The sequence below is a fragment of the Miniopterus schreibersii genome (genome assembly GCF_964146895.1).
Source record: "Miniopterus schreibersii genome assembly, chromosome: 9".
In the NCBI taxonomy this organism is placed as follows: Eukaryota; Metazoa; Chordata; class Mammalia; order Chiroptera; family Miniopteridae; genus Miniopterus; species Miniopterus schreibersii.
In genome coordinates, this window is record NC_138118.1 from 77,398,496 (window position 1) to 77,411,187 (window position 12,692).

At 55.9% G+C, this 12,692-nt stretch overlaps 1 protein-coding gene across 3 annotated transcripts in view; it reads left to right on the plus strand.

Annotated features, from left to right (window-relative positions):
- Positions 1-12,692, plus strand: part of ADCYAP1R1 (ADCYAP receptor type I) — a 40,837-nt gene that overhangs the window by 1,473 nt on the left and 26,672 nt on the right. For all 3 annotated transcript variants that reach the window (XM_081147564.1, XM_081147565.1, XM_081147566.1), the window contains exons 2-3: positions 6,169-6,299; positions 7,741-7,846. In XM_081147564.1, the coding sequence (XP_081003690.1) occupies positions 6,249-6,299; positions 7,741-7,846 (157 nt within the window). In that variant the 5' untranslated portion in view covers positions 6,169-6,248. The remainder of the gene's footprint in view (positions 1-6,168; positions 6,300-7,740; positions 7,847-12,692) is intronic.

Consider the following 12,692-nt stretch of genomic DNA (forward strand, 5'->3'; position numbering starts at 1 on the left):
AGCACTGTTTGAGCCTGGGTAGTGGGGGTGGGTAGCAGCAGCACCTAGATTTTCCCAGGAGGCCCCAATCTGAGTTCCGTGCTGGGTGCAGGTGGGTTGCGTTGATAGGGCCCACAGGTACAAAAAGAATTGGGCTCCTGCTCCCCACTGACCTTGGAGAGGGCAAGCAGAGGTGCCAGTCTGGATACAAGCCGAAATATGAACGTATAAATTAGAGACAGAAGACACTGGGCAGGCCCTGGGCCAGATCTTCCAACCAATCCATCATCAACAAGTGTGTGTGGGGTGACCAGGGAGGCGGCCCATCTCTTCCTCTCCCACCGTGGGCAGTTCATCCCTGGTTCTTGTCTGGGACAAGATCCGGGAGTCTGTTCCCCCCGTTCACAATGAGGGGAGGCGTCTGTGGGGAGTCTCTCGAAGGACCTTTTTTCTGCATTCTAAGGACTAATCAGACTAAAGCCTGGCAGGGGGTTGATTGGAGAAAGCCTCGGAACCCATTTTTTCCTCCTGCAGCCACCCTCTCTGCCAGGCTCTTCCTTTGGGATACTCTCTCCATTTGTGTTGGACAAACACACACACAAAATGGGTACTTACAATCAGCGTCTGCAACTAAGAGGCCAGGAAGGACAGGAGCTAAGGCCGCAAGGTGGCTTTCTTCCCGGGGACATGGCCTCAGGTCTCCCAGGTCTCTGGCCTCGCAGGGAGGCAGATTTCATTGACCAAGGGCTGGCACCGACAAAGTCCAGGACAGACACTTTGTGCTGTCTGCCAGAGGGAGAGCCGAGATGAGGCTCAGGTCAGCTCAGCTCAGCTCAGCACCAGCAACGCCTTGCCCCCCCCCCCCCCTTCTAGGGGGCCACCCAGCATGAAGCCTACACCTGTGTGACAGTGGGTTTCTTGTCAGGGAGGCGTGTGAGCAGAAGTCTGATGCCCCAGACGGGCTGCCTGAGTGGGGTGGGGATGGGGTTCCACCCTGGGAGGGTTTGAGGCCCTGGAAGCCTCGGCCACCTCTGCACAGAGGAATCTGAGTCTAGTGGTCCAGCTGCCAGGCAACACGCAGGCAGCAAATCAACTGCGATGTGTTTGTACCGAGCCCTGGATGCCGTCACAGGCACATGGTGACAGCCACCCCCACAGTGACACACAAAGAGAGAGTGACACACAGCCAGGGAGGCATATAGGCTTCCCATGACACCTGCCATAGAGCTGGGGCAAAACATGTGACAGCAGAAAGACAAACGGACACCGGGACACACACCCTCACACAGGTCTAGACATGCCTGGGACTCCGACGTTTGCCCAGGGGAGGTCACAGGAATCCTCCTTAATGAAGATCCAGGTGCACGTTGGACTGAATACAGGAGGTGCTTGTATTGCACGAGACTAGGACGAGGGCTGGCGAGCTTTATGCAAAGGGCCAGATTGTCAGTATTTTAAGCTTAGCTAGTGACACACTGTCGCAGCTACTCAGTTCTGCTGGTGTAGTGTAAAAGCAGCCACAGATGACACGGGAACAGACGGGCATAGCTGTGTTCTGATGAGCTTCATTTATGGACACTGAGATTTGAATTTCATACAGTTTCCATGGTTCATGAAATGGGAGCCTTTTCATTTTTTCCCTCTTGACCATTTAGAATTATAAAAATCAAGAGATGACAAGCTGCGCCGGGCCTGTGGAGGGGTTTGCCAAGACCTGGGTACAAGGTGAGAGGTGGTTTAAGAGGTTGGAGAACCGAGGGGCTGAGTGATGCTGCCCTCCGCTCCGCCTGGAGCTCGGAGTGCCCCTCTGTGTAATCGGTCCGTGCCAGGAGAGGCATCCTCCGTTGGCGTGAGCACCCACCCTAGATAGGCCTCCTCTATGTCCATGTGACAAATCTCCCACCCGAAGGACACTTGGAGACCACATTCGTGACTGAAACAAAACAAAACATCCCTGGAATTCACCGGAAGCTCCTTTTCTATTCACCTTCTGTGCCCAGGATTGTGCCCTTCTGCAGGAGGGAGACCGCAGGGACACCTGGACATGCCCCTACTTTCCAGACGAGGGCAGGAGAGAGACCAGGGCTGTGTGTCCCAGTGGAAAGGGAGGGTGGGGTGCTGCCCTCCCACTGTGGGAGTGTCTACAAGACTAAGGATGGCCTGGAAAGACAGGTGGAGAGATACCAGAGCTCCCCAGGGGCCTGGACCAGCCGCTGGAGAGGGGTGGACGTTCTTAGCTGGGGTGCTGTAGAAAGGGTCCTGCAGGATGTGGGGCAGTGGGGGGATGGCTGGAGGGTCTGAGTCCTTTCCCACTCCGTGAGGGGAGTTGGGAGCCGGTGAGTCACCACTAGTTCTGGGTGCTGACTGATGACGCCAACTTTCTGTGTGCCTGGCAAAGTGGCTGTTGGAGGACTTGGCTGCTCCTGTCAGTTCCCTATCCAGGTCTATTGCTGGGCTGATGGGGCCTGAGTGGCTTGGGTTCACTTCCCAGCTCTCCCACATATTTGCTGTGTGACCTTAGGGAAGTTGCTTAGCCTCTCTGTGCATTAGTCGCCTCAGCTACAGAGTGAGGATAATGGTAGTGAGTCCTTCATAGGTTTGTGCAGGTGAAATGAGTTAATGCATATTTATTGCCTGGAAGCGTGCCTGACACATACTGAGTGTTTAATTAATGTTAGTCATTAGTAAAGAAAGGTGCAGCTGGCCTGCTGTTCCCGTTTCGAATATGACACAGGGCTTTGGGGATAGAGGTGACAGCAAGACGGTGCAAAGCCTGAACACCACTGGTAAGATAATACTACTACTAGTTAACATGTATAGCCCCTGCTGGGAGCCCAGGTAACTATATACTCCATAGTTTTACTTCTACGAATTTGTTGGTGCCTCACCATAGTATCTATGGGATAGGTGTTATTATTATCCCCACTTTACAGATAATTAAATTGAAGCACAGAAGAGCTAAGTGTCTTGTTCCTAAGTCCACCACAGTAAATGTCAGGAGGCAGAGTTTATTGTCCTCCAATCAGTTGCTAAATTACCCAGGCAGAGCCTGGACCCAAGAGAGAGAGCCTGGGAAGATGGGTGACCAGGTCATCCTGAACGACTTCTGTGGCTGGGCCAAAAGGGCCCAGGGTCCGTCGTGAAGGAGGGGAGAGTGTCCCACCCCAGGCTGCAGTAGCCAGGCCCTGTCCCGTGAGTGAGAGGGTTGCTGGCAGCTTGGGGGAGTCAGAGTCCCTCCACCAGCATCTGAATCCTTCTGGGTCTCGTTGCCTCTACATAGCTGAGTGCCTTTGCACAGCGAGTGCGCGTGAGTGTGTGTGTGATGATATATGCCAGTCGTTTGATAAACATACCTGAATATCTGAAATCGCGGTGTGATTGTGGCTGCCCACATCTTTGTTCTCTGTTCTGTGAGCTGCCTCTGCATTGCTGGGAAGGGGTGTGTGTGTGTGTGTGTGTGTGTGTGTGTGTGTGTGTGTGTGTGTTGGTTGTCTGTTAGCCCTGAAGGCATCTTCTCCTTTGACACACTGCTGTTTGTATTGATGCCTTCAAGTGGGTGCCCTGGGGATAAATGTCCTTATGATCTTCTCTGTGGACCTGTGTCTGTGTCTGTGTCTATGGCTGTGTGTGTGTGTGTGTGTGTGTGTGTGTGTGTGTGTGTGTGTGAGAGAGAGAGAGAGAGAGAGAGAGAGAGAGAGAGAGGGAGGGAGGGAGGGAGGGAGAGAGAGAGGCAGAGAGAGAATCAGGAGTCAGCCAGTTCTCAATACACTAACTCCTTGCTTGCAGGCTGCCACCTATTTGCCCTCTAGCAGGGGTGAGGAACCATTTTTCTGCCAAGGGCCATTTGGATATTTATAACATCTTTCTCGGCCATACAAAATTATCAACTTAAAATTTAGCTATGAAGCTCCTAGATTTATTGAATTTCGAGTCCCGCCTGTGGTTGCCTTGGCAGGGCCAGACCAAATGATTGCGGGGGCCCTATATGACCCATGGGCCGACATTCCCCACCCCTGCCTCTAGAGCAGCCAGAGCCGAGGAAGTCACTAGATCTTTGGGGCTACCACTCTTGGTGCTAATGAAGGTGCTAGTGTCAGGCTTTGTGATTCTGCTCTACGTGAGAGTCACCTGGAGAGCTTTAACCAACACCAACGCCCGGCCCTGGCCCTAGAGCGTCCTGCTCAGCTGGGCAGGGGTATTTTAAACACTCTCCAGGGGTTCTGAAGGGTGGCCCAAGTTGAGCGCAGGGCTAATAGATCAGAGCGCATCTGGGACCAGGGTCGGCACAGGCTGCTGGCTGAGGCTGCTGGCATCCCTGCCAGAGGGGCTGAGAGAGGTGCTTGAGGCCTTGTCCTAGGGGAGGCTTCCCTGACTTCACATCTCACCACCCTTTGGCCCAACATTGGTCTCCGTGCCTGAGAGTCAGCTCCAGGTCTCCGAGACCTGCTCTGAGGTTTTTCTCTAAGCCCCCTGCTGGCGGAGAGAGGCAGCCTCCAGCATCTGCTGAGGGGTGGGTCAGGCCTTCCTGTGTTCCCCAGGTAGGTCAGAAAGGGCCTTGAGCTCCCCAGCAGTAGTGGAGGTGACCGAGCCCCCTGGGGACCACTAGTGCTAAGTCATGCCAGAGACAGCCTGTAACCATCAGGGGTGGGAGAGCCCTGGGAGGGGGTGCAGACTAAAGCCTGAGTGTCCAGCACAGCCAGTACCCAGGAGTCCTGAGGCCAGTGCCTTCCTAGCCCGGGTGGTTCTTCCTGGACCACAGGGGAGAGGCTGGGTCAGCATCCCCATGGCCACTGGGCTTCTCAGAGCACCTCTTGGGGATACCCAAGTCCTCCTTCGGTGTCTCTGAGTGGCCCTAAGCAGGCAGAGCTGCAGGTGGGTAAGATAGGCCCCTTTCATTGAGCCTGCCTGTGGCTGTTTGACCACTTTGGGTGCTTGCTTGTCACCCAGTTGAGCTTGGAGAGGCCGAGGGCAGCTCAGCGAGGCAGAGAGAGGGAGGGGGGCATGGATGGGCAGAGGGCCAGGGCATAAGGCCCTGGGGTAATGGCAGCTCTGCCCACTGGTGGGGGTGTGCAAGGACTAGTGTCAGGGTGCACCTGTGAGTTAGTGGTGGCCCTGACATCGACCTATTCAATCTTTCAATAAATTTAATAGTAATAAACATGATTCTTAAATTGCTGTGTAGTATTCCATTGGATGGCTGTGCCGGGGCCCACTAACAGTGTCTGCTTGATGGATGCTCTGCTGCCTCATTTGTTTGCTGTTGATGCTGTTTTAAATTATGCTGCAGCGACTATCCCCACTCATGCCTCTTTTTGTTCAAGTGCAAATATTTTTCCAGGATAGATTTCCAGGCGTGGAGTTACTGGATTGATGGGAATATGTGCGAATGATCAGTTTTAGAAGCGGACCAGACCAGGGAGTGTGCTGGGGCTCCCACAGCCTCTCTGCCCGACTCCCTACACGCTGTTGCCCCATTGGTGGCTTCAGTTGTGCAGCTCTGAGGCCTCAGCTGGCCTTTGGGCAGCCACTTTGTTCTGCGTGTCGCGGAGGTGAAGGCTCTGTCCTGGAGGTGCCGTGGGTGTAGGCGGGGTGCAGGAGGCTGTGTTGGTTAGGGGACCAGGCTCGGCAGCTGGAGCAGAGTGGCCTTCTATGAGCGAGCAAGTGAGAGTGCTCTTCTTCCTTATGAGTAGTCTGGAGCTGGGGGGTGGCCTGGCTCCATGAGCTCCTCCCGCATCCTGGTTCCTTTCGGACTGTCTGGCATTGGAAAGGGCGGAGGAGCAGAGAGGACAGCCTGCGATGCCTTATGGACAAGTGGCAGTTCACTGTCACACCCATTCCAGAGGTGGACACACGTGTGACAGCTAAACTTTCATTGTGGAGGGAGATGTGGGGAGGCAGCTGTCTGCCACAGAGGAGAAAGCCATCCAGACCATCCCAGTAGTCCAGTGGGGGCCTCTCCTGATGTGCTCCCATGTGTGCCCTGTGCCTGGCACTGAGTGGGTGCTCAGCACATGTTTGTGGGACAGAGAATAAAGAACAGCATGGACGAAGGCATGAGGAGCTCCCCGCGGAGGCTAAGAGGCTTGGGGCAGGCAGGGGAGATGGTCAGGGGGAAGGGCAGACTGGCCCTACCCCTCCTCTGCCACTGGACCTGCAGGACTCATGCCTCTCCTTTCTCTCTGACCCCAGACACCTTGTGGCTGACCAGCGGCTGCTGAGTGGGAGGCAGGTGGCCCTGGCCTGAGTCTCCTGGCAGGCTGAGAAGCGCCATGGCCAGCATCGTGCAGGCCTCCCTGGCTGTTCTCCTGCTGCTACCTATGGTAAGGCCCCAGGATTGAACCCTCCACCACCAGCCGGAGCCGCAGGCTCACCTGAGTCCCTGCCCCAGAGCACCTGAGTCTGTGGTGTGCCCTAAGCTGGTATCTCTGCCAGCAGCCCCACTGGCCCATCCAGTGCATTTATGTGAATTAGAAAGGGGACCCCATCTTCAAGACCCTCAACTGACTTGGCCAGAAATCGCTACGTGGTTTACAGATCTATCATGATGCTGACATGGGGGCGGTGCAGTACAGATCCTACTCACTGGGCAGGGGCCCTGGGCAGGGCTGCAGAAGGCTCTTTTGACCCCTGTCCCCTGCCCAGGTCAGAGCTCCGAAGCCTGCTCTTTGTTCCTGTCTCTCCCAGAGAAAGGGTGGTGGGAGGGTTCCCAGGCCTTGGCCCCTGCCCCGAGCTGGGAATTCATACCAGCTGGGTATAGCTGTCTTGAGAGTCCTGCCTCTGCCCTGTCTTATTCTGTGACCACAGACAGGCCAGTCCCCTCTCTGGAAGCCACCTACACCTGTGTGAACAGTCAGGGCCAGACCAAACACGGCCCTTGGCAGTTCAGATGCCTGTGCCTGCCTCTGTGCTCCCCAACATCCCATTACGGAACCATTCCTGTCCCCTAAATTGAGTTAGTGACGACAGCATCAGGACCCAGCTGTCATGATAGCAACGAGTGGACTTTGAAGTTACTTGGCCCTATACTTGAATCCAGCATCTGCCACTAACCAGCTGTGGGACCTTGGGCAGGAGTTTCTTAACTTCTCTGAGCCTCGGTTTTCTCTTCTGTAAAATGGGGCAAGAATAAATGAGAGTGGTTTGTAGGCCCACCGAATGCTTCACCTGTACCTTCTTGAGCCCCCAAAGGAGAGAGATAATGCACTCTCCCAGCCCCTCCTCTCTCCCACTCCCTGCTTGCTCCCCTAAAGTGCAGTAGTAGCCTCGTGGTCTCTGGAGCTACACTGCCTGGGTTCAAATCCTGGCTGCACAATCTACTAAGCTGTGTAACTTTGAGCAAGTTACTTAACATTTCTGTGCTTAAGTTTTACATCTGTAAAACGAGAAATAGTAGAAATAGTACCTACTTTTATAGTACTCTGGATATATATATACACATATATGTCATACACACATGATATATGACAGAATAATGCATGCATGTGGCAAAGAGCTGTATATGTGTTTGCTACTATTTTTATAAGACATGGAAACTGAGACCCAGGGATGGGGTGGGATTCACCCAAGGCCACACACCGAGTTGGTAAAGAACCCTCATGGTATCTGTGACAGAGTGGATGTCAGGGTCCCTGCTGGCCCCGAAGTCTCTCTGTCACTGTCCTTTCCCTGCTTCCCCCCCACCCCCCTGGCTTAGGGAACGGTGCTCATAGATGAACCTTCCTGCTCCCTCCCTCCCACCACTCATCCCTGTGTCCCCTGCAGATTGCTGCCATGCACTCCGACTGCATGTTCAAGCAGGAGCGAGCCCTGTGTCTGGAGAAGATCCAGAGGGCCAATGAGCTGATGGGCTTGAACAACTCCTCCCGAGGTGAGTAGGGTGGTGGGAGGACATGGTGTCCCCAGCTCATCCAGGCTAGCCTTTAGAATGGGTGTCCCAGCCTCCAGCCACCTTGTAAAGAAAGATGGTGGGGACGGGTCCCTGGGTCCTTCAGAAAGCCCTTTGGGGTGGTGGAGTCCTGGATCTGCTTTGGGCAGGGACACTGGGTTTGCCCTCCTTGGGAATGGCTGGCCCTGGATGCCTCATTGTGGAAGTGGCTGTTCTGGGTGGCTTTATGTATATGGGGCTACGTCTGATTCCCGGGGGGCGGGATAGAGCTGACATTTGGGCTGGGCAGTGGCTGTCAGAAAGCTCATTAGCAGGTAGCCTGGGCCTGGTAGCAACAGGGGAATAGCTATTACCGGTGCCCAAGCTGGAGAGCATCTGGGCAACCCAAGGCAGGAGGTGTGGGGTCCTTCCCCATCTCTGCTCACTCCATTGGAAGCCAGAGAATGGGGCAGTAGTGGGAGCCCCAGTGCTCGGTCTGACTGGGTGGTACTTGTCCTGGGGCTGCTATTAGCACCCCTGGGGCGGGGCGCTGCCGTTCTGCCGGAGGGGCCACACACTGCAAGACAGTTAGCAGCCCTACTTTCCCCCATCAGATGCTCATGGCTTCCCTGATCCCAGTGACAACCCAGAATGCCTCGCAACATTTCCAAATGTCCCAAGGCAGTGGCAAGGCCCCTGGCTGAGAACGAGGGGTCCTGTGTCACCTCCTCCCCCCAACTCCCGCACTGTGCAGAGAGGACGCTGAGGCCCACAGGGAAAGGGCACCCTCGACTTCCTGACTCCCAGCAGGGCCAGGGAGAGGGTCTGCATAGGAAGTTGGGGACTTGGGAGGGCATCCCTGGAGGCCTCAACATCCTCGCTTACACCTCAGTCACTGGAAGGTGGGGCTCTCTGCCCAGACTAGAAGGACCCACCTTTCCCTCCTCCTATGAATGGGGAGGATCTTCTAAGCACCATCTGTTTAAATATTTGATTAATCTGCAGCCCAGTTATGTGTAACGGTCCCTCCAGGCCGAGCTCCCCAGCCAGACAGTGAACATTAACCGGTAATGGAGCTGCTCCTGGCCACGCTGACCTTGCCCTCCAGCCAAGCTCTGGCTCAGCTTTAACTGAGGCTGGATGTGGATTCTAGGCCTCACCAGCCAGGGAAACTGAGGCAGGGGGCCCAAATAGGTACCCAAGTTGCAGGAGACCGAAATAATATCTGGTCCAAGACTCTGGTCTAGGGGATGGGAAAATGGGGCCCTGAGGTGGACCTGGAGCCCAGGTGTCCTGCCTCCCAGCCCAGGGCCATTGTTCCTGCATCGTAGGTGTCAGGTGCACTTGGGGTTGGGCAGGAAGAAGCATCTGGGAGGAAAGGGTAGAGGCTGGAGGTGGGGCTGTTGCACAGGTGTTTGTGGAGCCCGGGCTGGAAGAGGACAAGAAGGATCGCCCACAGGGGTGTGCTGGCAGACGAGTGAGTGAGACTGGACGGCCTCCCTGGAGGGGGCAGGCCAGTGCTGGGAAGGGGATCTCACCCCAGGTGTGCTCAGGAGAGGAAGAAAGGGATTCTGGGAGAATTCACTGAGAAGATGGTGTTTAAACTAGATCCGTGGCTCTCAAACCTTGCTGCACGTCAGAATCACCAGGGAGCTTTTAGAAAAATGTGCTCAAGCTACAATCCAAAGCAATTAAAGCAGAACCTCAGCCCCTCATGAATTGAAAGGCCCCAAGGTGATTCCAATGAGAAGCTGGGCTGAGAGCCCCGGAGCTGGGCCCTAGGGACGAGTAGGCAGGTGACAGCAGGTGAAAGCTGAGGCTGGACGAGTGGGGAGAACACACTAGGCTGGGAACCGCAGAGCAGGAGGTGGGGGGAGGGAGTGAGCATCTGCCTGTTCCTGGACCCCTTTACTGGGGAGACCGGGGGAAGGAGTGGGCCGGACATGGTGCTCATGCTACCTGGGGCCAGAGAACAGCTCCCCGGGTACGGGTAAACCAGGCTGGGAGCCAAGAGTCCCATTTGAGTGTAACCAAGAATCAGCAGTTGTACATTATGTTATTAATCTGTGCTTGGGTGAACCGAGAGAGGCCAGCCCTCCTGCTGTCCCCCTTCTCTGTACCTCCCTTGTCCCTTCTGTCCCCAAGCACATGCACTGCGCACAGGACGCTGGCCACACATCAGCTGATGTCCCTGAAACACGCTTGAAAATGAAAAAAAAAAATCCGTCAGTTTGTTCCAGTGACTGAGTGTGTTTAGGTATTTTTAATGTATTTATATGTAAGTATTTCATGTTGGAATGAGGAGGCTGATCTGTTAGAGGTGAGGTGTGTGGCACTGTGTGTAGTTGGGGAGATGGTGGGGGGCTCCCAGGAAGGCACCAGCACTCCTTAAATCGTTGTCCCTCACCGGAGGCCAGGACCCCCACCTCCCCAGAGAACATCGGGTGGTAACGTGTTCAGGGGCCTTCAGAGTGGAAGCCGAGGGGCAGGGTCATGCTGGACGAGTGGGGAAAGTGTGGGAGCTGAGCAGGCAGGTGAGGGAGGCAGGAAACCCCGGCAAGGTGCTGGAGGCTGAGAGCAAGCCCTCTGGCTCGAGGCTTCTGTCTGCAGCATCCTCGGCATGTTTTGAAGATGTTTATTGGGACCGTTAGTGAGGATTGCATTTAGTGGTTTGTCCCTTGTTCCAACCCCCTCAGTGCTAAGTGGGACTTGAGAAAACACAGTCCATTTCTCTCACGTGACACGTGGAGAGGCTGATGCCAGAGGTGGCAGTTGCTGGCCAAGTCACACTGAGGGCCCGAGCCAGCTCTGGGACAGGCCCCAGGTCTGCAGGCCCAGCTGGGGGTGCCCTTTGTGCCGCAGTGGCCTTGTGCCAGAGAGAAAGGAAAGGACCCCTGTGCATGGGAACCTGGCTCTGCACCCCCGAGGGCCCCAGACCCACGCGGGTCGTAGGCCCTGCCTACTGGGCTGGCTGCTTTGCTCTCTCCCCTCAGCCCGGCCAGCCTGCACCTCCTCTTTGCAGGGCTGCGGGCTTCCATCAGCAGGAGGCCTGACCTGCATTTACGCAGCAGGTACCGGTCAGGTGTGGTCCTCCTGCGGGTCCCCAGACTCTGGAGGAGATGGAAGAGGGAGGCCTATAGCGGCCTTGGCAGGGGCAGAGGAAGCCTGCTCACTGCTGTTCTACCTGGCCTCTGAGGCCAGTCTGGGGTGCACACTGCCTGGCCCCAGCCCCCACCTCCACTCTCACCAGAAGAGGAGAGGCCTGGAGGAGGGACCACTGCAGGGCTGGGCCCAGGCTCCCCATCCTTGGAGCAAGATCAGCCTCTTGCCTCCACCTCCTAGCTGCTCTGAGACTAAACAGGCACCCAGCGTCGGGGAGGAGTGGGGTCTGCAGGGGCTCTCACTCGGGGAGCTCACCCCCAAATCTGACTCGAGCCTGCATCAGAATCTTCTGGAAGGCTTGTTAGAACACAGATGGCTAGGCCTGGCCCCAGAGTTTCTGACTCGGTGGGTCTGGATGGAGCCTGGGCATCTGCATTTCTGGCAAGTTCCCAGTGCTGTTCCTGAACCGGGGTCCACACTTTGAGAACTGCTGACCTCGAGGGGAGGGCTGCATCTGGAGTCCTCCCACTCACCACCCCGCACTGAGCTCCCATTTCACAGGTCAGAAACACTGTAAAATAACTCTCAGAAAAGTGCAATCATTTTTTACCTTCGAACTGTATGCTAAGATGGGCTTGTTCTGACAATACCCACGCATCCTCGAAGGGACGACTGTGCCTTTGTCTGAGTCCCTTCGGTGCCTCTGCTCCCGTGGGTTTTGAACACAGTGTGGAACTGGACAGAATCATCACCATGACAACCTGAGATTAGTGTCTCATTTTGTTCCAGTTGAGGCTAATGGCTCTCGCGTCCTTTCTGTTCAGCCTGCCCCAGTGGTCCTTTCTCCCGCTTTTGTCACGAGGCACTGCCTCTCCTTGCTGCTTTGTGTAGGTGGCTTAGTGGGTGCAGCCCCGGAGATTGGGCATTCTCCCACCAAGCAGGCACTGCCCCCCGACCTGCCCCCCGCCCCAGCCCCCAGCCTGAATTCCTCTAAGTTCCACAGAGGCTTGGGGTGGGGGGCAGGCAGAGCCAGGAGGGGGCAGGCAGACTTACTGGAGAACTGGGCTACAACGGGAGGGGAATAGGGAGGCTGGGGGTGTCCAAGTGGCAGGGGCTCAGAAAATAGTTAAGAGAATGAATCCCCTCCCCTGCCTCCAGGCCTGGGACCTCCACCCAGGGAGTCCCTCCTTCCTCGTGCCATTCCTGCCTGGGCCCTGCACCCCCCCCACCCCTCAGCCCCCGTGCCTGCTCACCTCCATCTAAGGTGCCCCAGGACCTCAGGAGCGTCAGCTGGCGGTAGCAGCTGGCTTTGCCAGGGCCGGCTGGTCCGCGTTAAGGGAATATCTATTAACGTGGCTCCTGGGACATGGGCCAGATGTAACTACCCTCCATGGCTGTTCCACGGTCAACATGGGCCACAGCAGCTAATGCTGTGCTCCTGGGTCCCTTTCAAGGACCCGATGTCAGGTTGGGCTGGGCGGGCAGGAACCATCAATGACTGGCCTCTTGCTGTGAGACCTGGGACACAGCTTCTCTCATGTGGCCCCCAGTGTCCTTGCCTTCTTGGTTTGTTGTCCTCAGAGGTTTCCTTTTTTTTTAAAAAAAATATGCTTTTATTGATTTTAGAGAGGAAGGGAGAGGGAGAGAGAAACATCACGTGAGAGTGAAACATTCATCGGCTTCCTCCTGCACCTCCCCTACTAGGGATTGAGCCCGCAACCCCACAACCTGGGCATGTGCCCGATGG